The sequence below is a fragment of the Pelodiscus sinensis genome, chromosome 18, assembly GCF_052426305.1.
Source record: "Pelodiscus sinensis isolate ZL-2025 chromosome 18, ASM5242630v1, whole genome shotgun sequence".
Lineage (NCBI taxonomy): Eukaryota > Metazoa > Chordata > Testudines > Trionychidae > Pelodiscus > Pelodiscus sinensis.
This window is the reverse complement of record NC_143069.1, coordinates 6,743,269-6,770,654: the sequence shown is the minus strand read 5'-3', so window position 1 is coordinate 6,770,654 and position 27,386 is coordinate 6,743,269. Positions and strand designations below refer to the sequence as shown.

The window sequence follows — 27,386 nt, the reverse complement described above, 5'->3', positions numbered from 1 at the left end:
TTGTCAGAGCAGGTTGATCCCGACCTTGCCAAGGGCTTAGGTTACATCACAAGGCTTTGCCGCCACAGCTGGCTTGGCTTGGGTGTGTGGCAAAAGCGCCCCCCCCCCCGCTGGCACAGCTATTCTGGCAAAGCCGCCAGGGCAAATGGCAACTCTGCCGAAAAGCATCTGCTGGCTTTAAGCTCCCTGCGAGCTGTTCTCATCGCTCAGCCATCACCACCACTGCCCTGCCTCTGTCCTGCTCCTCATCCCCGCCCCCACTCCTATCCCCTGCTCTCCTCCATCTCCTCCCCCTTCCCTTCTCCTGCCCCTCCCCATTTCTACCCACCCTGCCCTGCCCATCCCCGTCCTCTCCCTCCCCCCGTCTGTCCCCCTCTTATGTGAGGGCTTTGCTGGAAACGCCCTCCCCCCCCCTAAGCCAGGGAGATCTCCCCTCCGGGAACAATTCAGCCCCCCCCCATCTCGCTCCCTCCACTCCACAGTATTTCCTCCATTCCCCACAGTTGAAAATTGAGCTCCCCCATCCCCTCAGGTGACAGTCGGGCTCCCCCATACGCAGCTGCCTAGGTAGGCACCTCCGCAGCCAGAGCCTGCCCCTGGCGCCCACGTCCCCTCCCCGACTGCCTGTCCCAGGCGACCACCTGAACCTGCGTCCCCCATTCCCTCAGATCACAGCTCCCTCCCTGACCCTGCACCCCCCGACACCCCTCCCCCAGGCCAGACTCCTCTCTGGCACCCGCACCCCCTCCCCCAAACCCTCTGCTCCCCCTTCACCCAGGTCACAGCTCCCTCCCTGACCCTGCACCCCCCCGACACCCCTCCCCCAGGCCAGACTCCTCTCTGGCACCCGCACCCCCTCCCCCAAACCTTCTGCTCCCCCTTCACCCAGGTCACAGCTCCCTCCCTGACCCTGCACCCCTCTAGAGCCCCTCCCCCAGGCCAGAGTCCTCTCCTGCGCCCATACCCCCTCCTGGACCCTGCACCCCTATCCACCGCCCCAGATCATACCCCCCCCCCTGCACCCAGGCTCCACCCCTAAGCTCCCTTCTGCACCCAACCACCCCGTCCCAGACCCCAAAGCCCTCGGTAGAAATGTGGCCCTTGATCAGTTGCCAAAATGGCCCCCCCATTACAAATTATTGACCAAGCCTGATCCAAATGTTTTTTGAAACATTGTTTAATGAGAATGTAAATACAATTCAATACAATTGGGAGGGTTGGGGGGAGGGGGGCGCAGCTGCTGGCTCCTCAGCTCTTGCTGCTCTCACTGGGTGTCTTCCTGCTGCAAGGGAAGCAGAATCCGTCACATTCATCCCTGGGGACTCAGGGGAACTGGCCCCCCAGCATTTCCACCCTCCTCCCCCTGCTCTCTGGTCACCCCCGTCAGGCCCGCAGGGTGAGCTCCTGACCCCCCCCCCCCCAGAGCTCCTGACACCTCGGCCCCCTCCCGCCTCCTAGGACAGTTTCTGTGTTCAGAGCCTCCCCCGCCCCCAGGGACGCTCGCAGGGGCAGGAGGGATTCTGCCAGCAGGGACGTGGGGTGGGGGCAGCCTGAGGAAAGGGGCGGGGCACTCCCTGAGGGGATGGGAAGGAGACCCTGGCCCTGCCCCACTCTCCTGATCTGCTCCGGCTGCTCACCATGTATTCCAGGAGCTGATGGGCCTGCCCATGCAGGGCGTGGGCCAGGACCAGCCCGGCCTGGCTGGGGCGCCGCAGGGGGGAGCGGGCAGCGAGCAGAGCCTTGTCCAAAAAGCAGTTCTCCTGCTCTGCTGTGAAGAGCTGCCCAAAGACCTGGAATCAAGAGCACAGGAGGTTTCAGCTGACGGCCCAGAGCCCGGCCCCAACTCCTGGGGCTAAAACAGCTTCCTCCTCCCCCAAACTCCCTTCCAGACCCTGCACCCAGACGCTCTCCTCACCCTGCACCCCAACCCCTGCCCCAGGTCACAGCTTCCTCCTGCCACCAAGACCCTCCTACCCCCACGAGGGCCCCAGCCAGCCCCACCCCCGAGCCCTGCCCTGCCCTGGCAGCGCGTCCTTACCTCTCCCACCCGCACGCTGTTGCTGTGAGCCAGGACCCATCTTTCTTTGTAGTAGTGTCTGCACCACAGGTCCTCTGCCTGGTGGATGTTGAGGCCTGCAAGAGACACAACAGGATCATTCTGCTGGCAGGTCTGAGCCCTTCCCCTCCCACGGGTCCCTGCAGGCATCCCTGGGCAAATGGAGGGGCACAGGGGGCAGAAGGGGAACACAGAGGGACGCATCCCCCCTTGGGCCAGGTGTCCCTGGGGCCCAGGTCCCGGCTGGGTTCCTTACCCCTGTGGTGCAGGAGGAGTTGATACAGGCTGTGCACCCCCTCCCGGGCCAGCCGGCTGACGTCTTCGGATGGGTCCGAAATAAAAAGGCCCAGCTGGGCCACGTGGTGACCCATCCTCGGCCAGTCGGCGGAGTTCTGAGGGGAGAGAAGAGGGGGGGTCCCTCAGCATCCTGGGGCTGCACGTCCCATGCAAACGGCCGCCGAGGCGGGTCTGAGCTCGGGGGACGGACAGAGACACCTCCCGGGGCGGGGCGGGGCCGGCCTTGCGAGGAGACAACCCTGAGCAATGGCCCCGACTGAAGGGTCACTCCGGGGGTGGAACAAGGGGATCCACTGACGGCCACTCCCCAGTCCCCAGGCCCAGTCCCTCAAGAGCCCCCCTGAAGGGCCCAGGGTCGCCCCTCCCCGGGGAAAGGAGAACGCGGCCCATTCCCGGCCCATTCCTGGCCCTGCCTCTGCCTCCCGGGGACGCTCCCAGCCCCGCGCCCTGCAGCCCCAGACCCCCCGGCTCCGAGGTCACTTACGTCAAACCCCGGGAGGGTGGTGGCGACTCCCAGCAGGGCCGTGGTGCTGCCAAGGGCCCTGGCTCGCTCCTGGGGCAGGCGGGACTCCAGCCACGGGCTCAGGTGCTGGGGGGGAAAGAGGCAGGTCAGGACCCGTAGGGAGGCGCCGGTTCTGGGCAGAGCCTGGGGCTCCTCTCGGACTGTGCCCCCCCCAGCCACTGACACTGCTCCTCTCTCGGCCCCCCCCCGAGGAAGCAGGGACAATGGCCCCGTCCCCCCCACGGGGCTCACCTCCATTATGAGCTGCAGCCGGGCGGTGTCTGGGGACTCGGCGAGGAGGCTCGCCAGTAGGGCCTGGAGGTCGTAGGGAAGGGCCCGGATGAACTGCTGCAAGACAAGGGGGAGCCCTGGGTCAGAGGGGGGTTGGGGGATCCAGGCCACCCGCTGGCTCCGGGGTGCAGCCTTGAGCAGGGTCTGAGCCGCCTCGCAGAGCAGGGAGGAGCCCAGGCTGGGCATGGAAGGGACGGGCCCCCCGGGAGAGCAACGGGAACCCTGGAGGGAAGGATCCAAACCTGCAGCTTCTTCCCTCCCTCTGCCCCCCCCCACCCCCACTCCTCTCTGGAGCTCCAGCCCAGCCCGGGAGCAGGGCCCGGAGGGACGTACCTGAGTGTGGATGGGCTCCTGCTGCCAGTCCCCAGACACAGTCTGTCCCACGGCCGCCGTCAGCAGGGGGCTCAGGAGCTGGGCCCGCAGGGGAGGCTGCAAGGTGCTGGCAGGAGAGAGGGGCAGAGACTGTTAATTCAGCAGCAGGAGACAGAGACTTTCCCACTCCCTGGCCAGGGGATCTGCTCTGGGGGAGTCGGCGGGGGGGGGGGGGGGGGGGTCGGTACCTGAGGCTGCAGGCGGCGTTGAGGCAGTCGGCCAAGACCAGCGGGGGGGCGAGTCCTCCATGATCTCCTGGGAGACCCAAGGAGACAAAGGGGCGTGTGAGGCTGGGCCCCCAAGAGACGCTCACGCGGCCAGCGCCCCCACCCAGCAGGATCCAACCCCACTGCCTCCCGCTGCCCTGTAGCCCCCCTGCCCGGCACAGGGCCCCTCCCAGCACCCCCCTCCCAAACCGGGACCAGCTCAATCCTTGTCCCCAGGCCGTCTCCTGCCCCTCCCTGCCCTGGTGACCAGCCTCTGAACCTCCTCATCCCTGCTCCCCAGGCGCATCCCCAGCAGCCCGCTCGGCTCCCTTCCAGCCCCCCATGGCCCGGGGAGACCCCTCCCTGTCCCGAATCCCCCTTCCTGTCCGGCACCCCAGACCTGCCCCATTTCTGTGTCCCTCCCTCCTCCAGCATCCCCACCCACCCTCCCCATGTCCACCTCCAGCCCTCCTGGCTCCACCCATCCCGTTTCCAGCACCCCCACCCGCCGCCATGGCCCAGGCAGACCCCTGTCCACCCCACGTATCCCCTTCCCTCCTCCTGGCTGCCGCGACTCGCTTACAACGATCCTGGCCATCATGGTGTCCTTGCAGCAGCGCGGCGCCAGGGTGTCCTCGCCCCTTTGGAGGGCGGCGAGGCAGGCGAGGGGGATGGCCAAGAGGAACCGCTGCAGGGCGGCTGGGCTCTGCATCCCAGAGAGAGTCTGTGAGCCTGGGGCCTGCCTGCCCCCCATGGACAGCTGCAGGGCTCAGGTCTCCCAGGAGTGGAGGTGGGAGCTGCTGGTTGTCCAAGCACCCACACTCCCCCCGCAACTGCTGCCTCAGGCTTGTGGGGGCCCAGCTGGTGCATGACAAGAGCCCCCAGCTTGGGGGGTCCAGGTCATGCAGGAGAAGGGGCCCCAGGGGGATCCCCAGGGACAAGCCCCTCCCGGAGGGGGGGGGACGTGCTGGGAAGGGGCCGGACAATCTCGGGTCCCCCCCGTGTGGAGAAGGTTCCTACCGTGTCCCGGGTGTGGAGCTGCTCTTCGATGTCATAGATGGCCCCTTCCTCCACCCGGGAGTCCACCCGCTCCTGGCAGAGCTCCGCCGAGGCGCAGGGGGGCTCTGTGCGGGAGGGAAGGGACCAGGGTGACTCCAGCGCCCAGCAGGGGTCACGCGCCCCCATGTCAGGGACCCAGGGCAGGTTGGGCCCCACACGCCCCTCGCAGGGACCCATCCCCCTTCCACCCTCACATCTGCCAACGCCCTCAGCAGAGCCCCACCAGGAACAAGAGAGCCAAGCAGCCCCCGCCCCCATCCATTGCCCTGGCTGCGGGGCAGACACTGGGGCTGCCCCCCCTGGGTACTGGGTGAGCCCCTGGGCCCAGCGTGTTCATGGCCCCTCACCTGGGTCTGAGCGGCTGCAGGAGGTGGCCCGGCTGCAGCTGGAGGCCCAGGCGCTGCTGCTGACGGACCTGGACCCACAGCTGCAGGGGCTGGTGCGGGGAGCGACGGGCTGGGGGCTCCCGGAGACTGGCAGGTCCCCGGGGGCCGGGCAGGGCGATGCCCCCTGGTGGTAATGGGGGCTGGGCTCCCGGGGCAGGTGTTTCTCTCCACAGAGGAGGCCCCGGAGCCACCCTACCCGGCTCCCCCGCTGGGCTGGGTCCCGCCTGCCCAGCTGCCTCTGGAGCCAGGTCCGGGGGGGCCTGGCCGGTGGGCGAGTCGCCCCGAGCTGGTGGGATCCAGCTTCCCCGCCCGCGGGGACGGAGAAGCTGCTCCCCACCGGCCCTGGGGCCATCTTCAGGGCTTTCTTGAACCACAGCCGAAAACGTTTGGCCATGCTGGAAATGAGGGGAGCAAAGGGGAGCTTGGGGCGCAGCCTGATGAACGAAATCCAGGGGTTCCAGCTCCCCAGAGCGACTGCCCCCAGCCCCCAAATGGCCCCTTGCTTATCGGTTCGGTCTTGCACAGGCACTGCAAGGACCTGAGGGTATGTCTACACTACCCCGCTAGTTCGAACTAGGAGGGTAATGTAGGCATACCGCACTTGCAAATGAAGCCCGGGATTTGAATTTCCCGGGCTTCATTTGCATAAGCGGGGAGCCGCCATTTTTAAAACCCCGCTCGTTCGAACCCCGTGCAGCGCGGCTACACGGGGCACGAACTAGGTAGTTCGAACTAGGCTTCCTAGTTCAAACTACCGTTACTCCTCATTCCACGAGTCTCCTGCCCATCAACAGCCCCTTCTTGGCCAATCAGGGGAGAATCTAAGGTGTGGGGGGTGGAGCGTTCTCCCCAAAGACACCGGCATAGACTTGTTCCAGCCCCACCTCCCCAGTCCCCACAATGGGGGCTGCATCCCCCACCCCACGGCTCCTGCAAACCACCCCCCGTCCTTCAGCTAGTCTGTTGGGTCCCAAGCTGGGGGAGGCAGCAAGGGAAGGTCACAGAGGAGGCAAGAACAGAGCAGAAATGTGGGGGGATGGAGGAAAAGGGAAACCAACCAGGAGAAAGCCCCAGTGGCGCTAAGGACGCAGCCCAGGTGAGGAATCACCTTCTGGCCCTTGACCGAGGGCTGGGCCTGCCTGGAACCCAGCCGGCCCCGGGCGGGATCCAACCCCTGGGGGCTCTTACCTTCGTCACAAAGGTGTCGGGATGTGGAACTCACAGAACGCGAAGGAACCGTGAGGAGGAGACGCACCAGAGCTAAAGCAACCGGGGGTCTCCAAAGTCCCCTGGGCCCGCCCCCCGCTTTTATCAGCCTGAGATGTGGGTCCCTCTGTGAGGTCATCACCTCCCCACCTGCCCTTTGCCTTATATGCTGAGGGCTGCCCAAAGCCCCTGTGAGGTCACCGCCCCCCCCTCACCCTGCCAGGCAAATGTCCTGCCTCTGGCCACCCCCCGGGAAGTTTGAGCCATTACTAGGGGTCCCTCCCCCTCCCTCATAGGCTGCTCCCTGCCCTACACTGCAGGCTTCTTGCACGAGAGCTGTTTCACGCCGGAGTTCTTGCGCAAAAGGTCTCGTGCAAGAGTGCCTCCACCCTGCCATAGGCTTTTGCACAAGAGCATCCATGGCAGTGTGAACGCTCTCTTGTGCAAGAAAGCTCTGATGGTCATTTTAGCCATAAAAGTGTCTTGCTCAAGAAGCCCCTGGTGCCCGTCCACGCTGCCTTCTTGCACAACAGCTCTTGCACAAAGGGGGCTTAGTCATCGTCGGGAGAGGAATAACTCCTGTGCAAGGAGCCCTGTTCTCTGATGCTTTACTGCAAATTTACTTCTGCAAGAACACACGTAGAGTGTAGACGCGCCACAAGTTTTTTCGCAAGAACACGCAAAAACAAGCCATGTGGATGTTTTCTTTTTAGGCAAAAGCCCCTTTTTGCACAAGATCGGTCGGCCTTTTTGCAGAAATAGGGATCTTGTGGGAAAAGGGGGGTTTTTGCACAAAAAGTAAACATCCACACGGCTTGGTTTTGCGCACAAACCCCGAGCACAAAAACGGATCGGCAGAAAATATGCAAATGACATTGCGTGTCATAGAGTCCCTCGTTAGCATATTTGTTGCCAAAAAAACTCGTTGTGTAGACGTAGCCTAGGAGAGAAGCGATCTCAGACACAAAGCCCTTCAGTAAGAGGGCATAGCCCTGGGGCGTGGTAGGAGACGTACGGCAGACATGGGAGGTCACTCTCCTAGCTATTTGGCGCGGAGGAGGCCTCAGCTGGAGCACTGTGTCCAGATCTCAGGGCCATGCTTTAGGAGAGAGAGTCCAGAGGGGAACTATGAAAAGGGATTAGGGACGTTAGATATTCACTGAGTAGTCAATTAACCTCATGATTTCTTATCGGTTACTTGACTTTTCGATAGTCCCCAGGGGCCAGCTGTCTCAGTCCTGGCTCGCGCTGGGTCCGGGACCTACCCCCTCTGCGGCTCTGCATTTACAGTGTGTTAGGAGCCAGGCGGGCAGGCAGCCTCGCTCAGTTCCAGTTTGCACCAGGTCCAGAAGCTCAGACCCAGCCCCCAGGCAAGGGCTGCTGCCAGCTTGTGCTGCTGCCTCTGATACAGAGGCAGCAGTACGGAGTGCCAGGAGGGAACTGGTCTAAAAAGCACCTCCCCTTGCGACCTGGCTGCCTGTCATCCCACGCTGCTGCCTCCGTTTTTGGCGAGAGAGAGCCGCCTGTCTTGAGACACCGGTGGGGAGTCGGATTTTCAAAAGGCAGGTCTCTGTCCTTTGTGAGCCTTCCAAAGCGCTTCGGTGGGGGGAGGGGGCAGGAAGGCGGACGACACTCAGGAATTGTAGCACCCAAATCCACGGAGTGTTTCGCCAGCACCTCCTGCAACAGAGCCCAATCCCTGACAGGCTTTTAGGCAAGATAGATCATTTGAAAAAATGACAGACACAGGGTTTTCCGTCACCGCTCTCCCTTTCTTTTATTTCCCTGGGCTAACTGGCTTGTTCCTCTTTGGCTAAGGATGGAAGGGTATGTCTACACTACAATGTTAGTTCGAACTAACGGACGTTAGTTCGAACTAACATTCATAGCCGCTACACTAGCGCTCCGCTAGTTCGAATTTGAATCGAACTAGCGGAGCGCTTAGTTCGAACTAGGAAAACCTCATTTTACGAGGCTTAAGCCTAGTTCGAACTTACTAGTTCGAATTAAGGGCTGTGTAGCCCCTTAATTCGAACGAGTGGGAGGCTAGCCCTCCCCAAGTTTCCCTGGTGGCCACTCTGGCCAACACCAGGGAAACTCTATGCCCCCCTCCCGGCCCCGGACCCCTTAAAGGGGCACGGGCTGGCTACGGTGCCCATGCCAGGTGCAAGCCTGCTAGCACCCAGCCAGCAGACCCTGCACCTGGCACGGCACAGAGCCACCCACCCGATGTCCCCCAGCCCACCCCCTCTTCCCGGGACCAGGCTGGCAGCTCCCGGAAGCTTGCCCGGGACCGCAAGAGGCGGGTACATTCCTGGGCTAGTGCGGACATCGTGGACCTCGTCCACGATCTCCGCACTAGGCACAGGAAAGTGGCCATCTAGGGCAGGAGAGCTGCCAGCCTGGCCACCCAGGAGCAGGTTTGCATGAAAATCAAGGGGGTCCACTGAGACCCCCGACCCTGAGCCCTGAGCTTACAATGGCCGTCCTGGGTCAGACCAAAGGTCCATCTAGCCCAGTAGCCTGTCTGCCGACAGTGGCCAACCCTAGGGACCCTGGAGTGGGTGGACCGAAGACAGTGATCAAGCCATTTGTCTCGTGCCATCCCTCTCCAGTCTTCCACAAACTTTGGGCAGGGACACCACTCCTACCCCCTGGCTAGTAGCACTCCATGGACCCAACTTCCATCACTTTATCTCACTTCTCTTTAAACTCTGTTCTAGTTCTAGCCGTCACAACCTCCTGCAGCAAGGAGTTCCACAGGTTGAATCTTTGCTTTGTGAAGAGCACCTTTCTGTTAGTAGTTTGAAGCCTGCTACCCATCCTTTTCCTTTGCTGTCCTCTAGTCCTTCTATTATGGGGACTAATGGAGAACTTTTCTGAATGCACCCTCTCCACCTAACCCCTGCTTTTAGAGACCTCTATCCTGTCCCCCCTCCGTCTCCTCTTTTCTAAGCTGAACAGTCCCAGTCTCTGTAGCCTCTCTTCATCTGGGACCTGTTCCCAACCCCTTATCATGTTAGTTGCCCTCCCCTCTCCCAGCCTTAATCTTCCCCTCTCCCACCTCCTTTTCCCAGTCTCCCCCAGTTTTGTTCAATAAAGACAGAGTCAATGTTGGAAGAAACGTTATCTTTATTTTGTACATCAATAAGAAGGGGGGCTAGGGAAGGGTAAGTGGAAGGAGGTGAGGGAGGAATGGGGTACGAGCCCCCGATGGGGAGGACTGGGCTGGCTCTGCAGGCTTCTGGGGGTGGAAGCTCTCCTGCAGCCCCCCGATTACCCCCTCTCCCCAGATGGCAGCCTGCGGCAAGTGCAGCCGGGCTGATGGCTGAGTGGTGTGATGTGCCCAGTGTGGGTACTCCGGGCACTCCAAGCCAGGACTGGTTTTCAAGCGGGGCACCCCTTAGAACTGTCTGTCCGGGGTGGGGGTCGGGACCCTTTAAGCGCAGCCCTCGGCTAGCCTGAGACTGCATCTCCACGCTCTAAGTCCTCCTCTGATGCCCTGCTGGCACTGCTTCCGGCCATCCTTAAGCCCTGTTCAGAGTCCACTCAATGTGGACTTGCTAGTTCGAATTAGCAAAACTAGTTTTTAGTTCTAGACGCGTTAGTTCGAATTAGCTTAGTTCGAACTAGCGCTGTAGTGTAGACATACCCGAAGAGAGGAGCCAGCAGGGGTAGAATGAATTGTGTACCAGGTCCTGGAAACAAGAGCATCTCCTCCAGATCACCCATCCACACCTGAACTGTTTAAAAGCTTGGCTGCCAATAAAGACACCTTAGCTCAGCAAATGCCAAGCCAGGCACCTGTGTTTGGACACGAGGGGTGCACAGGGATGTGAGAACCAGGAAGGCTGATCTGTGAATTCACCCCCAACCGTCCCAGTACAAGACAGACGCTTGCGCCAACCAGCAGGGGTCACTGCTCCTCCGGTTTGGCTTGGACAAAGGTGCCCATCTGTTTGGTGTTCGTGTCTCGGAGCTGCGCCAGCTGCCTCTGGCCACGGCGGAGCAGATACTCGATGTGCATCACGTCGGCCCGGGGGATGCTGGCGTTCTTCCGGAACTCAGCCTGGATGCGAGGCAGGAATCCCGGCTTCTCCCGGCCGGCGCGCAGGAACTGCCTGTATAGGCTCAGGACGTGCTTCTGCAGCTTGCTATGCCAGGCCATGGTGCGCCTGGGGAGCCCTCCCAGGCCACGGGGGCCAGCGCCACGAGGCAGGGGCTGGAAGTGAACAGAGGCGGAGATGTTAGAGCAGCATCTCATTCCCAGACGCGCCTGTGCAGGCATTTCCATGCACTTTTCACCCCCACCTGCTTGGGTTACCAGATGGTTTAAAAAAAATACCGAACAGCAGGGGCCGGGGGGGGGGGGGGGGGCGGGACTGGCTGGAAGAGAGGGGGTGGGGGGGAACCGGCCGCCGGGAAGCAGGGCTGGCTGGGAGGGGGCTGGAGGGAGCGGGGCTGGCCGGGGGGCAACCAGCCGTCGGGAAGCGGGTCTAGTTGGGTTGAGGACCAAGAGGTGGGGGAACCGGCCGGCAGCGCTGCAGAGATGTACCAGAGCCTGGGTCGGATTCATCTTTGGTGGGCCCTGGCTCCTAGACCATAGACGCACTCGTTCCCCCCGCCCTCCCGGAGGCCCTAGGGAAAATGGCACCCCGGCCCTGTGGACATGGTGCCCTCTCTGTTTCCCTTGGCCCCGTAGGCACTAAGCTCCACTCCTGCCGCCCAACTCCTACAAGGCCCGACGGATTTCTCTGTGGCCCCCGACCCAAAAAAGGATCCCCCCAGCCCTGTGTTAGGGGATACGAGGGAGTCTGGCTGGGACGTAAGTGCAAATAACTCTGCTCTTAGCAGCTCTGAACCGATGGGCTCTGCCCTGTGCCCCACCCAAGAACCCTAACATAAGAACGGCAGTACTGGGTAGCCTGTCTGCTGACAGTGGCCAGCACCAGGTGCCCCAAAGAGGGTTGACCAAAGACAATGATCAAGCGATTTGTCTCCTGCCATCCTTCTCCAGCCTTCCACAAACAGAGGCCAGGGACACTATTTCTATCTCCTGGCTAATGGCCTTTTATGGACCTAACCTCCGTGAAATTATCTAGCTTCTCTTTAAATCCTGTTATAGTCCTAGCCTTCACAGTCTCCTCTGGCAAGGAGTTCCACAGGTTTACTACACCCTGTGTGAAGAAGAACTTTCTTTTATTAGTTTTAAACCTGCTACCCATTAACTTCATTTGGTGTCCTCTAGTTCTTCTATTATGGGAACTAATAAATCACTTTTCTTTATTCACCCTCTCCACACCACTCATGTTTTTATAGACCTCTATCATATCCCCCCTCAGTCTCCTCTTTTCTAAACTGAAAAGTCCCATCGCTTTAACCTCTCCTCATATGGGACTCGTTCCAAACCCCTAATCATGTTAGTTGCCCTTTTCTGAACCCTTTCCAAGGCCAAAATATCTTTTTTGAGGTGAGGAGACCACAGCTGTACACAGTATTCAAGATGTGGGCGTACCATAGTTTTATACAGGGGCACCCTGAGTTACCAAACCACATGACACTGCCCATTAAAAACCCACCAGGACTTACCCAGCGTTTATATGCAGAGGTCCCGCACCAGCGGCGGTCTGCACTGGACAGGAAACCATCCGCCCAGCACGCGCGGGAAATCACAGGAACCCAGCCTGGACGGTCCCATGCCCCAGCCCTGACAGAAGAAAATCAAGGTGTGCTTGAAGTGCCACGCCCACCATCCCTTGGTCCTCTGGGGCATTCGGCACATCCTGCTGGGTGAAAGGGCCGGTCACAGCTCCAGGGTCTGTCACACTTCAGGGCCTTTGGCAGCTCCTATTCACCGGGGTCAGGCAGATAATCGCCCCGAGCTTTCCCAGCACTTTTCAGCATCAGCTCTCAAAGGGGGGCAGCGTGACCCCCATGGGAGCAGGGGAATGTCAAAGAAGGAATGGGGCGGGGCAGGGGAGGCAGCCAATGGCTTCTCCTAATGCAGTGGTCCCCAACCATTTGAGGTTGCCGGGCGCCAAGGGGTGTGGCTGTTTGCCCGCAGGGCGCCCTGGAGCGGAGCCCCCCATTGCGCACCCGGGGGCGGGGCCCCCCCATAGACACATTCCCAGGGCCGCCCCCCCCCCACAAGTACCGCATGCCCAGGGCCGGGACTCCCACCAAGCTCCGCGCGCCCGGGACCGGCGCTCTCCCCCCAAGCACCGCGTGCCCGGGGCCGGCGCACCCTGCAAGCGCCACGCGCCCGGGGCCGGCACTAGCGCTGGCACTCTCCCCCCCCCAAGCACCGCGCGCCCGGGGCCGGCGCTCTCCAAGCGCTGTGCGCCCAGGGCTGGCGCACCCTGCAAGTGCCGCACGCCCGGAGCCTGCGCTCCCCCCATGCGCCACGTGGCCATAGCGCGGGCAGCCAATCTGCGGCGCCCCGGGGCCGGCGCTCACCGTGCACCATGCGCCCGGGGCCAGCTCCGGCACCGCACATGCGCCACGTGCCCGGGGCCAGGCCAGCCCTGAGCACTTGGCGGGCGCATACAAATGCGGGCACCGTGTTGGGGACCACTGTCCTAATGTTAGCAGTGGGGACACCAAGTTCGGAAGTGAATGGTTAACCAGTAAGCCGGTTATGGTTAACCAGAGGGGGCTGGAGCAGCCCTCCACCAGCCATAGGCAGAGGGCACTCTGGCACGCCACGGGTAGGGTTGCTCAGCAGTCACAGCAGTGTGCCAAGGGGGTAGGTGTGGGGGCTGCTCCAAGCCCATCTTTAACACGTCCTACGTGTCCCATTTAATCGGTTAACTGGTTCAACATATTGTTTAACTGGTTAGCTAATTAAATGAGATTTTACATCCCTGGCACCAAGGTGGCTAAAAGTAGGGTTGAATTGGGACTAGAAATTCCAGGATTTTGACTTTTTTTTCCTGATCACACACAGTTCTGCAAATAAATTCACGTTTTGTTTAGATTTTGACTTTTTTTAAATGTAGTACGGTGGATTACGGAAGATAAACCTTAAAGAGACCAAACAAAGAGTCATTTCAGGAATGGAAAACTACATTTTAATGTTCTGAAATGGTGGAGTTTTCCCCTTCCAAACAAAAGGTCACTAAAATCAGCATTTTCCAATGGAAAAACATCCCCTCAGAAAACTTCCTTCCAGCTCTAGTTAAAACGGACGTATTTTGAAGTGTATAATCAACCTCTGGAACTCACTGCAAAAGGATATTAATGATGGTGAAGGAAAGGGGAGGGAATCATAGAATCATAGAGCTGGAAGAGACCTCAGAAGGTCATCAAATCCAGCCCCCTGCTCTAGGCAGGACCAATCCCAACTAAATCAACCCGGCCAGGGCTTTGTCAAGCTGAGACTTAAACACCCACTGTGTACAGCCTGTCTGATCCCTTCTGGGGAAGCATGGGTGGGAAGAAAGAATTAGACAGGGTTAGACAAACCCGTAGGTCTTGGTTGACTTCGTCCTGCTTCAGGGCAGGGCGCTAAACTTGGGGACTACTCTAGTCAGACCAACATTTCAATCAATCTTGTCAAGAAACAGGCAAAAAAAAAACCCCAACCCAAACCAGGGAGAAACACTGGTTCCTTGGTTTGTAAACACAGACACAGAGAACAGCTCCTTCCGTTAGGGGGGGTGGGAATAAAGAAAATAATCCCTCGCCCCCTCCCCTTCCTATTTGGTCCTAAAGGATGAAGATTTGTGCAGGCTGCGGGGGCAGGACTGATACTCAGGGAACGGGGAGCATGGGGGAGAAGGGGGCAGCTTGCTTACAATCCAGGGGCAACCCCGTGTCTCGGGGCTGGCCCAGCACAGGCAGGATTTCTGCAGCGCAGGGGGACACGAGGTGAAACAAGCAGCGATTCGGCCGATTGGGGCTTGTTATTGTAGGGTCGCATTGAAGCAGACACTGGCACCAGCGTCGCCTCCAAGAGCGAGGGGAGTGCGCGGCCTGGTAACCCCGGACGGACCCGGACCTTGACCCCCCTGTGCTGGGGGGCCAGGAGTCACCGCCCCCCGCCCCTCACCTCCGCCTCCTGCCTGCTCGCAGCTCCCGGGCCCGCGGCAGCAGCTGTGCCAGCCGGCTCCGAATGTTGAAACACCAGCAACATTAGCCCTCGCTTCCCATTGGCTGGAGGGCCCCAGGGGCGGGCGCAGGAAAGGGGAAGCTCCGCCCTTCGAGGGCCACGTGGGCCGGCAGTGGAAGTTGCTAGTCAGCTGGAGGAGAGAGGGGCCCGGTCCGGCCTGCGCACGTGGCTTTCACCGCAGCGCTCACCTGCCCTCACGCCCCACGCTGCTGCTTTTCCCTCCCTGCGTTGTTCGACCCAACCCTCACCCAGGCATCCACCCAGTTCACCCTGATTCTCACCCCTTTTTAAACTTGTTCCTAAGAAACCCCGATCGGTTCCTGGGAAATTCCCAACAACTCTTATCAGTGGTGCCTGTTACATACCAGCTGGGTTTTCCCTTTGATATTTACATACCCACTGCCTCCTTTTCCCCCCTCCCATTTTTTCCTCCCCTATTCATTTTGGTTCTGGACATACAACACTCCAGTCGTCTGAAGAAGTGGGCTATGCCCAGGAAAACTCATGATCCCATCGACACGGTTTGTTAATCTTTAAGGTGACTGACTATATGTTGTGTTTTAAGTTTTTCCTGTTACAGACTCACTCAGCTACCCCTCTGAAACGCGTGGGCTCTGTCTACACTGCAGGCTTCTTGCACAAGAACTGTTTTGCAGAAGAGTTCTTGTGCAAAAGGTCTTCCAGACGAGCGCGTCCACACTGCCATGTGCTTTTGCGGAAGAGATGTGCTTTTGCACAAGAGCATCCATGGCAGTAAGGACGCTCTCTTGCACAAGAAAGCTCTGATGGCCATTTTAGCCGTAGGGGTTTTTTGCGCAAGAAATTCATGTTGCCTGTCTACACTGCCGCCTTCTGGAAGAGCTCTTGTGCAAGAGGGCTTATTCCTCGTGGGGAGAGGAATAACTCTTCCGGAAGAAGCCCTGTTTGCTGATGCTGTACTGTAATACTTGTGCAAAAACACGCACGCAGTGTAGACACTCTGCAAGTTTTTGCGCAAGAACAGCTGTTCTTGTGCAAAAAGCCTGCAGTGTAGACATAGCCTTAAAGGGGCAACCCCAATAGTCAGTACTAACAAGGAGTCCTGTGGCACCTTGAAGATTTATTTGGGCATCAGCTGTTGCGGAGGAAAAGCAGGTGCAAGTGTTTTTTACCCTTGGAAGCGGATGCCCAAATACACGTGTTAGTCTTTAAGGTGCCCCAGGGTGCCTCTGTTTAAACAAGTGGAAGAGAAGGGCCTGTGTGCACCTCATAGGATGCCAGGCTAGACTGAAGATCACAATGGCCCTCTCTGGCCTGGAAGTTAATGAATGGTTACATCTGGCCAGGCTGCCTCTCTTTATGCTTGCATTAACTAACTGGGTTATTTGCAGGTGTTGTACTCAGTCCAGCTGTGTCGGAGCGCCTGCTGCTGGAGGAGAACGCAAAAGTTCTGTTACCTGGTTTGTAAGTCTGGAGCCTTCTCTACTGCATGAGGTACAAGCCACCTGGCTCTTCGCTAAAGTTGCAGAGCCGAGTCACTATCGCTGGATGTGGTCTCCGTGCCCAGAGTCCCCAGAGACCACAAACCAGATAAGATTCGAAATCGCCCAAGCAGATTTTTTGCGTAACAACATGCAATAATAGTTGCCAGCGAACAGACTCAGCGCTGCGCCGCTACACTTTAAGGAAGCCGTGGCAATGTCCTAACACCCACTGAGCACCATCCAGTGCCCCCACACAGTCAGCTGGTGAACACCATTTGAGGTGAACTTTTATACATTCCTGATGTATCAGGTTGCTACCCCCTGTTACCTGGTTACCGTCCCTTACCTTGCAGAAGGGGGCTTACTTCCTAGTCTTCATACTGTCAACTTACTATCTGTTATGCTGTCAACTTTGACCTGGTCCTGAACATAGGTCGGTATGTACTTTATTTGTGGGAGGTAAATGGTACCAAGATGTTCCTTAGGACAATCCACAGAACTACAGACCGGTCAGCCTCACCTCACTCCCCGGAAAAATCATGGAGGGGATCCTCAAGGAATCCAGTTTGAAGCACTTAGAATAAGGAAAGGGATCAGGAGCAGTCAGCATGGATTCACCAAGGGCAAGTCATGCTTGACGAACCTGATTGCTTTCTATGATGAGGTAACTGGCTCTGTGGACATGGGGAATTCAGTGGATGTGATATACCTGGACTTATTCTTGCCAGCAAGTTAAGGAAGTATGGATTGGATTAATGGACTGTAAGATGGATAGAAATTGGGCTAGACTGTTGGGCTCAATGGGTAGTGATCAACAGCTCGATGTCGGACTGGCGGTCAGTTTCAAGCAGAGTACCTCAAAGACCGGTTCTACGGTCGGTTTTGTTCAACATCTTTATTAATGACTGGATGAGGGGATGGATTGCACCCTCAGCAAGTTTGCCTATGTCACTAAGCTAGGGGGAAAGGTAGATACATTGGAGGGTAGGGTATATGGTGCAGAGTGTCCAAGACATATTGGAGGATTGGGCCAAAAGAAATCTGATGAGGTTCAACAAGGACAAGTGCAGAGTCCTGCACTTGAATGGAAGAATCCCAAGAATTGTTATAGGCTGGGACCGACTGGCTAAGTAGCAGTTCTGCAGAAAAGGACCTGGGGGTTACAGTGGATGAGAAGCTGGATATGAGTCAACAGTGTGCCCTTGTAGCCAAGAAGGCTAATGGCATATTAGGGTGCATTAGGAGGAACATTGCCAGCAGATCTAGGGAAGTGATTATTCCCCTTTCTTGGGATGTGGTGAGGCCACGTCTGGAGTATTGTGTCCAGTTCTGGGCCCCCCACTACAGGAAGGATGTGGATGCATTGGAGAGGGTCCAGTGGAGGGCAACAAAAATTATTAGGAGGCTGGAGCACATGACTTAGGAGAGGCTGAGGGAGTTGGGCTTGTTTAGTCTGCAGAAGAATGACGGGGGATTTGATAGCAGCCTTTAACTATCTGAAGGGAGGTTCCAAAGAGGATGGAGAGAGGCTGTTCACAGTGGTGACGATGGCAGAACGAGGAGTGATGGTCTCAAGGTGCAGTGGGGGAGGTGTAGGTTGGATATTAGGAAAAACTCTTTCCCTAAGAGAATGGGGAAGCACTGGAATGGGCTAACTAGGGAGATGGTGGAATCTCCATCCCTAGAGGTTTTTAAGTCCTGGTTTGACACAGACCTGGTTGGGATGATTGAGTTGGGATTGGTCCTGCTTTTGGGCAGGGGGCTGCACTCGATGACTCCTGAGGTCTCTTCCAGCCCTGGGATTCTATGATTCTAAGGCAAGGGACTTCTTTTATTTGAGAGCCCCAATTCCTTCAACAGCAGTATAGGTCTAATCCATGGAGCTCCTGAAGAGCAGCTCTGCATCCCTTTCTATGGCAGCCCAACTGTCCTTGGAACTGGTCAGACCAGTGTGACATCCCCCTGTGTAGGCATAATGAGCTAACGTGTCCTTCACTCCCATGCACCAACTTTGCCACTTATCAACTATGTTTTTAATTTGTTCGAAGGGAAAGCTGAATGAAGCCAAAATTAATGAGTGTTTTAACTTGTAACAAAATACAGGACTGTGTAGCACTTTAAAGACTAACAAGATGATTTATTAGATGATGAGCTTTCGTGGGCCAGACCCACTTCCTCAGATCCACTATTTGATCTGAGGAAGTGGGTCTGGCCCACGAAAGCTCATCATCTAATAAACCATCTTGTTAGTCTTTAAAGTGCTACATAGTCCTGTATTTCGTTTCAGCTACACCAGACTAACACGGCTACATTTCTATCACTGTTCTAACTTGTGTTTCTGTTCCCAGGAAATGTTGAAACGGTAGATTCCTAGGGACTGTCAAGTAGAAAGATTGACCCAAATTAGTTACTTGTTTACTTTCTTTGGCTCCACTGGAATCTTACAACAGGGATTAACTAGCTCCATTCATATCTATAATTAACACAAACAAAATCTATGTTTAGTGACAGGTAAGGTTTCCTGAGCACATGTCTAACAATCCAGACATTTAAAATCAGAAGTTAGTGGAAGGAGGCTGAAAAAGGTGAGGCTTTCGAGAGAAAAATTGCCCGAGAAAGGGTTATTTTGAACTCCAATTTACTCTGTATCAACCCATTTTTCCATTAAACCAACCTAAAGTACTATAAATAGGACTCAAAGTTTATGTCCTATGTTTTAGTTTTTGTCATAAACACCACAAGAAAAAAATATAAAGCAAATGGGAAAAAAGGGAGGATGCGAGTTATGAAAAAGCAAACAGTTGATAGGAGAAGCTAAAATTGGGGGAAAAAATCTATAACCAGTAACATAAAGGATAATTAGGAAATGTTTAAATATATCGGGAACAAAAGAAATCAGAGGAATGGTAAAGATCCATTACTGTATAAGGCTGGTCAAATTGCCAATCATGATGAAAAAAAGAAACTTCAGCAACCTGCTTGGAATTTAATGCGTTGAACTACACACAAGCCATAAAGATTGGATGTCTTTCTAAAACATATGTGGTAGCTCAACCGAGGGATGTTAAATTGCGCTTAATCAGCTAATCCAGTAGTTGGTGGAATTTCCATCGACTACTCAATTAGTCAATAAGGGTATGTCTACATTAGCTCGTTAATTTGAGCTAGGTAGGCAAAGCAGGCAACCGGAGTTGTAAATGAAGCCCGGGATTTAAATAGCCCAGGCTTTATTTGCATGTTCCCGTCCGGTCGCCATTTTGAAATTCCACTAGCCGCGCAGCTATAGAATGAGATGTAACAGTTAATTCGAACTAAGGACTTAGTTCGAGTTACCGTTTCATTGCCACATGTAGCTGGCAGGAAGGGACCTCGAGAGGTCGAGTCCAGTCCCCTGCCCTCATGGCAGGACCCAGTACTGTCTAGACGAGTGTTTCTTAAACTTTTTAAGACCGAGGAACACCAAACAATTTTTTTTTAATGAGGATTTTTTGTTGACTCCTGAGGTCTCTTCCAGCCCTAGGATTCTATAAATGTGCTTGGTACCTGTGCCTGGACCTTTATGCTTGATCTGGCTTATACTATTTCTCTTTCCTGCCTGCGGTTCCACTGAGCCAAAGTCTTGCTTCCTAGATTTCAGGCCTGTTGCTGTTTTTATGTTACCGGCCTTTATTCGGGCCTGCTGATTTTATGTTACCAACCCGCAACTTACTACAGAGGCAACTGAGTCCCAAAAAGGAGGAGCAGCTTGTTCAAAAACACAGCAAGCCAGTGGCAGCGCTAGGAATAGGACCCGTATGTCCCAACTCCCTGTCCCCTGCTGTACTAACCAGACCAAAATACTTTGACCACCAGGGTCTGAAGCCCCACAGACAGGGGCCACGGATGGGGAGGGGGAGAGGCAAAGGGGGCAGTTGTCTCGGGAGCTGATGATTTAAAAGGGTCCAGGCCTCTGGGTCACTGTATCGACTATTATGGCAGCCACCACTGCCAGAGACCCGGGCAAATGAAATCAATCCTAGAGCTCTGTCTGGTGCAAGGTGGGTGGCGCTAAGGCCTGAATGGCCCTCGCCTTGCCCCTCCTACCTTTAGCTTTGCCCCTTTGAGGGGGTCTAGAGCCTTGCCCCTTTGAGGGGGTCTTGAGCCGACCCCCTCCCATACATTACCCAGGGCCCGACAACGTCTGTCACCAGCCCCGTTGACATGAATGTGCCCCAAATCCCTCAGACCCAGTACAGTCCCCCCCTTCTCCCCCCCCCCCCCCCCCGGATCCTTAATTCTTCTCTTGTCATCTGATTGCTTCAAGCATTGTTACAGGCTGGGGACCGACTGGCTAAGCAGCAGTTCAGCAGAAAAGGACCTGGGGATTACAGTGGATGAGAAGCCGGAGATGAGTCACCAGGGTGGCCTTGTAGCCAAGAAGGCTAATGGCATATTAGGGGGCATTAGGAGGAGCATTGCCTGCAGATCCAGAGAAGTGATTATTCCCCTTTATTCGGCTCTGGTGAGGCCACATCTGGAGTATTGTGTCCAGTTCTGGGCCCCCAACTACAGGAAGGATGGGGACGCATTGGAGGGGGTCCAGGGGAGCTTGACCAAAATGATTCGGGGTATGGAGCACATGACCTATGAGGAGAAACTGGGGGATTTGGGTTTGTTTAGCCTGCAGAAGCAAAGAGTGAGGGGGGATTTGATAGCAGCCTTCAACTTCCTGAAGGGAGGTTCCAAAGAGGATGGAGAGAGGCTGTTCTCAGTAGTGAGGGATGGCAGAACACGGAACAGTGGTCTCAGGTTACAGCGGGGGAGGTCTAGGTTGGATATTAAGAAAAACTATTTCCCTAGGAGGGTGGGGAAGCACTGGGCTGGGTTCCCTAGGGAGGTGGTGGAATCTCCATCCCTAGAGGTTTTTAAGTCTCGGTTTGACAAAGCCCTGGCTGGGATGATTGAGTTGGGATTGGTCCTGCCTTGGGCAGGGGGCTGGACTTGATGACTCCTGAGGTCTTTTCCAACTCTAGGATTCTATGATTCATCCGTGCGATGTCACTGGAGACGCAGGGAGGTACACTGTGGGCGAAAGCCCCGATCTTGCTTCTGGTTTTGTACAGGCGGCCGTGAAAGTAACTTTACAGTTTCTCACAGGTACTGTCCTCTTGCAGCCCAGGTCTTTGCAGTTCTTGCTGGAGCTGCGCACCAGGGCACTTTCACCTCTGTGTTCAGGATTCAGAGTTATCTCTTTTCCCAAAGATCTTCCCTGGAGCTGTTCAGAGAGAGCTTGCTCCCTCTCGCCACAGTCTCTCTTAAGGCAACCATGTTCTTCAGAGCCTCTGGCCTGACGTGGAACGGGACGGGGGACACCACAGAAGAGGCCAAATTCGCCGGGGGAAACACTCCAAGGAAATGGATGCTAAAGAGGGTCCATTCGCCAAGACTCATGTGCAGGGCATCTTTGATTTCAGTGTTGTTACTGTAGACCAGCGCGCACCCGTTGAGATTATGGTCCCTGAGCCTCTGTTTGTACAGCGGGACGTTTTCCTCCTTCAAGCCGATTGTGTCCATCTGGAAGAGAAGTGGGAGCACCCGTTAGTGCCGTGCATCTACTGAACAGGTCGCCAAACACGTTTTTAGGAAGGGTCCGCTATAGCTCCCGAGAGGAACCTGTCTGGGCTTGCTCAGATTCTAGCAAACAAGGCGGGCCGGCCGGCTGTGGGGCCAGGTATGGTACCCTGCACACCCCACTGCCGTGTGCTTGGATTCTGTTAGGGGCACCGCTGAGCAAGTTGGCACGACAGGGGAAATAGCATGCTCTCTGCAGGCAAAAGCTAGCAATGCAGGGACCACTGGAGGGGTGTGTTGAAATGAAGAGGGAAGGTTTCCTGACCCTGCTTGTAGGCTGGAGGGAAGCATGCAGTCAGCCTGACGGGGGTGGAGTTGGGCCTCTCGACCTAAGGCTATATCTACACTGCGTGCCTTTGCAGGCAGAGAGTATGCTAATGAAGCACTCGTTAGCAACTTCTTGGAACTCATTAGCATGCTCTCTGCAGGCAAAAGCTAGCAGTGTAGACATAGCCTCAGGGTTCTTGTGTGTTATTCTGGATAAGGGGTATTACGCTGCAGGCCTCCAGCAAGAGTATTTATGTTTTTGCCTTTCTTCTCTCTGGAGTGCATAACAGACAGCTACGGGTCTCCCAGTCTTAAAACCGACCAGTCACTTCAGAGCGTAAAGGATGAACCCGGGGAGAGCCAGCCAATGGCTTCGGGGTTGGAGGAAAGAGCTCCAAGGAACCGAGTTGTTCCAAGAAGAAATGTTTTGTGCAAACCAAGAGTCAGGAGCAGCAGAAAGTGGGGGAACTAGCAGAGCCCGGACTGTGGCCTTGCCCCCTACATCACCCTTTCCCCTCATCCTCACTCTGCCCATTCCCCCTCATGTGCCCCCCCTACTCCTGAGGCCTCAAACCCACACTGTGCCTTCCCCGAAAGCCCCCATCCCACACCGCCTGTTCCCCTCAACATCCTACCCCCACTAGTTCTCGCTCCTCTCCCTCCAGTTATGCACCAGTTATGTGGGACAGTTTTCTCCCAGCTCTGGGGCCCATAGTCAGGGCTGTCCCTAGGCCCATGGGAAATATGTAGCTGCATAGGGCACCGGAAAATTTGGGCACCAAATTTTTGAGTTCCCCAATGCAGCAGCCATGTGTTCTTGTATGTCTGAGGATATGCCTCTGCCGGTTCGTCTCTGGGGACGCTCTGTCCTGTCTGCTGCAGGGCTTTTCCCTTCGCCCTCCCCCACGTGCTCCTCTCAGCTGGCAGTGTAATCCACACGCCTAGTGTGTGTGGTTCACTGTCCCTTCGTGTGGCAATTGGACCTCTTACAGCCAGAGATAAGAACAAGGGAGCTCTACATCCTAAGCTGGGAGCCAGCTGCCTTCATGGCTCCAGCTGTCGAGGCCTCTAGGGGTGTGTCTAAACTACATGGCTCCATCGATGGAGCCATGTAGATGAGGCTGATCGGCAGAGGGAAATGTAGCCGCGATTTAAATAATCGCGGCTTCATTTAAATTTAAATGGCTGCCGCGCTCTGCCGACCAGCTGATGATCAGCTGTTTGTCGGCAGATCGGGGCAGTGTGGACGCTCCCGTCGACATGAAAGCCCTTTGTCGACCTCCCCCTGATGCCTCGTGGGATGAGGTTTACCGGGGAGGTCGACAAAGGGCTTTCACGTCGACGGGGAAGCGTCCAGACTGCCCCGATCTGCCGACAAACAGCTGATCATCAGCTGGTCGGCAGAGCGCGGCAGCCATTTAAATTTAAATGAAGCCACAATTATTTAAATCGCAGCTTCATTTCCCTCTGCCAATCAGCCTCATCTACATGGCTCCGTCGACGGAGCCATGTAGTTTAGACACACTCCTAGAGGGCCTAGGTTCAAATCTGCTACGGGGTTCAAATCAGCAGCAGCAGCAAGCTAGCAAGCAGAGAGGATCTGCAACTCTGCTCTAGTTCCTGAGCCCTGCTTGGGGTAGGGGGGTAGAAGGAACGACCAGACCTCCAGCAGAAGCTGCATGAGGGGAAAAGGCCCAGGCAATCCTGCAGAAGGGCCCTCAATTATTCAGGGCCCCACGATTTGCAAAGATGGCTCTGCCTGTAGCCATCATCTGTGGGCAGCTGCTGTCACATGAATGACATGCTTCTTGCGATGAAGAGGCATGGACATTCTATCGACAGCTGGCCCTGCTCGAAGGAAGGAAACCCAAGGGTGACCCACCTCTCGGCAGACATCCTCCACCGTCATACCCAGCAGAGTGCAGGCGCTGAGCTTGTCGAATTTCTTTGTCCGTTTCAGTCTGTGGCTGCCACGTTGCAGCTCCATCTGTCTTTTCAGGGATGGGTCCAAATTGACCGTGAAGGGGAGGTAGAAGAGGGCCTCCTCCACCCGAAACCTGCCGCACAGGAAAGTGTGGAACAGCTCGGGATCCTGGTCCAGTTCCAGCAGCTTTTCCATCTGGCCTTTCAGCATGTCCAGCTCTTCCATGTACTTCTCGTAGACCTCCCACAGAGACATGTCGGGGCGGAGCGGGCTTCCATGGCAGCTGCCCATTCGGCTCCTCTGCTCCTCATCCTCGATGCACTGCAAGAGCCAGCTCAGACGGCACGGCCACTGGTTGGCAAGGAGCACCCATTCCACCACCTTCTTCGGACACACTTCATCCTTGGGGATGTTACTCGCCAGCAGCCTGATGGTGATGGTGACGGTGTTCACGATGCGCCGCGTCTGCACCACGTTGTCTGTCATGAATTCCTTCAAGGCGTCATCCAGGAGGTAGTCGAAAGCATCTTGAATGAGGTCTTTGGCTCGGATACCTTTCCCGCAGCTGTCGGTTCCCAGCGCTGGGGTTCCAACCATGAGAGGTATCTGGCTGTCCTCTGCAACTGGATTCTGGGCATCGTGGTTGGCCGAATGGTAGCGAGAGATGTTGAGGAAGTCAGAGCTGGCTTCCATCTTGCCATCCTGCCGGAAGCCGACCTCTGCCTCTAGCTGCTCCTTGCGCGCGATGATATTCCTGATCAGCCTCCGCTTGGTGTCGCAGTCCATCCGAGGGACAGAGAAGGGCAGGGTGACGATGCGGTTTAAGAACTCGTAGCCGTTGTTGGCCATACCTCTCATATACTTGGAGCTTTCCACGCAGTCGACAATGATGCTGGAGTCAACAGCCAGGATGGAGATGAAAGGGGCGTCATCGTGTGAGAGGAGGATGTTCATGGCATCAAGGACGCCCACCACCTTGTCAGGGCTGCATGTATCCAAGTGGGTGATCTCCAGCACCACCCGCAGCTTCTGCCGCTGGAAGATCTCCATGTACTGCAGGAACCCAGTGATTGTCCTGACTTCGCTTTTCACGCAGCTCATGAAGCCCAGCTGTGCGCTGAGAGCCGTCTGGTTCATCTGTCTCTCCAGCTGGCTCTTCTGGGTGACGATAATGTTTCGTACCACTGTGATAGTGAGCCGTATGGCAGCTGCTGCAGAGACGCTGACAGCCGTCACCCCAATGCCTTCCACGACAGCTATGGCGTCTCCCGAGGCATCCCCGATGGGGATCCCAAACACTAGGAGGAGACCACCCACCCCAATAGCTACCATGATCAAAAGGATCACAGCCACCCACAGCGGGAGGAAGAGGAACTTCTTGCTAACCCATTCCTTATCCCCTGGTCTTTCGATGATGCTACATTTCCTGTCTATGGTCCTGTAAATGCTCATGGGTAGGAGACCAAAGTGGCTTTCGATGCCGTCGCACAGTGTGGTAATGAGGCCTGCCCAGAGCTGGTCGCAGCCCGCGTACTCCCAGGCGCTGAAATGGATGAAGACGTGTTTCACGTTCCTTCTCCACTTCTGCTGCTCCGTCAGGACCGGCCGGTAGAAGATCATGAGTAACAGGAGCTTGAGTAGATCCCGGCCAGTGTTGTCACGCTGCATCTTCTGCGTCCGCTGAAATTCCTCCTGGTCTTTCTTCTTCGATTCGTTTTCCATGTTCTCTGAGATAAAAGAGGAAGATATGTTAGGTACCTGGCAGTGCCTTAAATCTCTCCTCCTGAAGGGTCTTCCAGCTTCACAATCCCTCCCTTCTGGGAAGCAATCAAGAATGGGTAGCTCTTGGCAAAGCCATCCTTAGGATTGATGGGATCCTACGCCGTACTATTAAACTGGTGCCCATCTGCCCAACAGCAGCCCAGATGGATGTTGAATTTTTAGCGATGTGATTTTATAATCCTCATCCACACACTAATAAACAAACACATTTTAAACTAAGGTCCTGTCGACTCTCACAGTAAATTCAGCAAACATTTAGCAGAGGTTGGCAAATGCCTGTTAAATGGCTTCATTACCATGTCGTCGATGTTCTGCCAGTAGCTCGAGCAGACTTTGTCACTTGTAAATTAACTAGATCTTCTAGAACTTCTGCTGCTGGAGGAAGCAGAGCCACAGACCATGGATAGGAAGAGGCAGGTGGGTGGAGTGGACATGAAAACCCAGTGCTGCTCCAAATTTTCAGGTCCCCTATGCGATTGCATAATCGGCAAATGAGTACGGGTGGCTCTGGCTCTTTGGAGATAGTTGTCATCCACTAATCCCCATCCCCACAAGGTTCCTTCCCCGTCTTACGTTCCCCGGGGCAGTACTCACCCTTGATTTTGTGTAAGAGCAGGTTTTTGAAATGTCCCCATGGTGCATAAAACCCAGCAGTCACTGGCGTGGGCACAGTGTACAGGGCCTTCGCTAAAGCGAGGCAGTAGATATCCTCCTTGGTCTGGAACCCTGCAACGGGGATGAGGTAAAACACGAAGATTAGCCTCACCGAGCGCATCCGCAGTGGATGCTCAAGAGTGTCTCCGCTAATATTTTTCGGTTCAAGGTACTAGGTGCAAGGGGAGGGAGCAAACAAATGTCCGAAACCAGACAAGTTTACTTTAGGCTATAAATATTGGGGTGCCTGGCCTTACCCCCTTTGCATGGCCGAAGGGACAACAGAGACTTACTGACTGAATTGCTCCTCGTCCTGGGGCACTCATGAGTTGGTGCACGCGTAACCGCAAATCCAGGGCACTAGATCTGTGACTACACGGCTATAAACCTGGCCAAGTGCCTCTGTCACCAGACGGTGCCTGTGGTCGGTCTTTGTGCATAACAGCGAGATCTGCAGCAGGAGCAGGCTGCGTTACCTGCACTGACCACTGATAACACCAGAGCTCCAAGAACAGAAGCACTGAGCCACGCTGCTGAGGCAACCACATCACAGCTCTTAACACTAGGAGCCCGTAAGTACTCCTGTAGACCCTGCTTTCGCTGGCATTAAGCCAAACAGCGTCCACAGAGCCCCCTGGCACTCCTGCGCCCTGCTGTGCAATGCAGAGGGAGAGATGGAGAAGAGAAAGGCCCACGTGTTCCTTTGCCCTGGCCCAGGCTAGCCTATGCCACTTCCCATGGTTCTGTGGGCCAGACTTGCAGGGCGGGGAAAAGAGATGTAGAGGTCATGGTGGGTAATCAGCAGAACATGAGCTCCCATTGTGGCGTTGGGGCTTAAAAAGCTATTGTAATTCTGGGATGTATAAACAGGAAACGCTTGAGCAGGAGTAAAGAGGTTGTCTCGCTTCTGTGATGGATGGGAGGCCCACTGTTCTTTTCTGAACATCCCAGTATTCAGTGACTAAAGGGTTAAACCTAGCTAGCTAGAAAGTGTTGGCAGGGAGCCAGGAGCACCAGTGAGAAGAAAGAGTTCAGATCTGCATTAAAAGGGAATCTGTCTGCTGTTTTTCTTTGTGAGTTTAATCCTGGAGCTGTGGAAGGGGATGAGGGGGGGATGAATTGAACTGGGCAGGGACATCATGCCTAAAAAAAAGAATACCTGGGCCTAGAATTGGACTGGACCTTGGAAGTGTGGATACTT

General features: G+C 56.0%; 1 protein-coding gene and 1 long non-coding RNA gene across 2 annotated transcripts; both read right to left on the bottom strand.

Moving 5' to 3' along the window:
- Positions 1 to 1,159: 1,159 nt before the first annotated feature.
- Positions 1,160 to 3,599, bottom strand: LOC149523183 (maestro heat-like repeat family member 5). Its single transcript, XM_089770364.1, has 7 exons — positions 3,480 to 3,599; positions 3,108 to 3,203; positions 2,838 to 2,942; positions 2,313 to 2,448; positions 2,039 to 2,133; positions 1,638 to 1,790; positions 1,160 to 1,282 (listed from the first exon to the last, which is right to left on the bottom strand). The coding sequence occupies exons 2-7, from the start codon at positions 3,111 to 3,113 to the stop codon at positions 1,265 to 1,267; spliced, it is 513 nt and encodes a 170-aa protein (XP_089626490.1). The 5' UTR covers positions 3,114 to 3,203; positions 3,480 to 3,599; the 3' UTR covers positions 1,160 to 1,264.
- Positions 3,600 to 4,306: 707 nt separating this feature from the next.
- On the bottom strand, positions 4,307 to 5,705 carry LOC149523182 (uncharacterized). The gene is made up of 3 exons (XR_016347260.1): positions 5,131 to 5,705; positions 4,745 to 4,848; positions 4,307 to 4,430 (listed from the first exon to the last, which is right to left on the bottom strand). It is a non-coding gene; the product is annotated as an uncharacterized LOC149523182 (long non-coding RNA).
- Between the last annotated feature and the right edge of the window lie 21,681 nt (positions 5,706 to 27,386).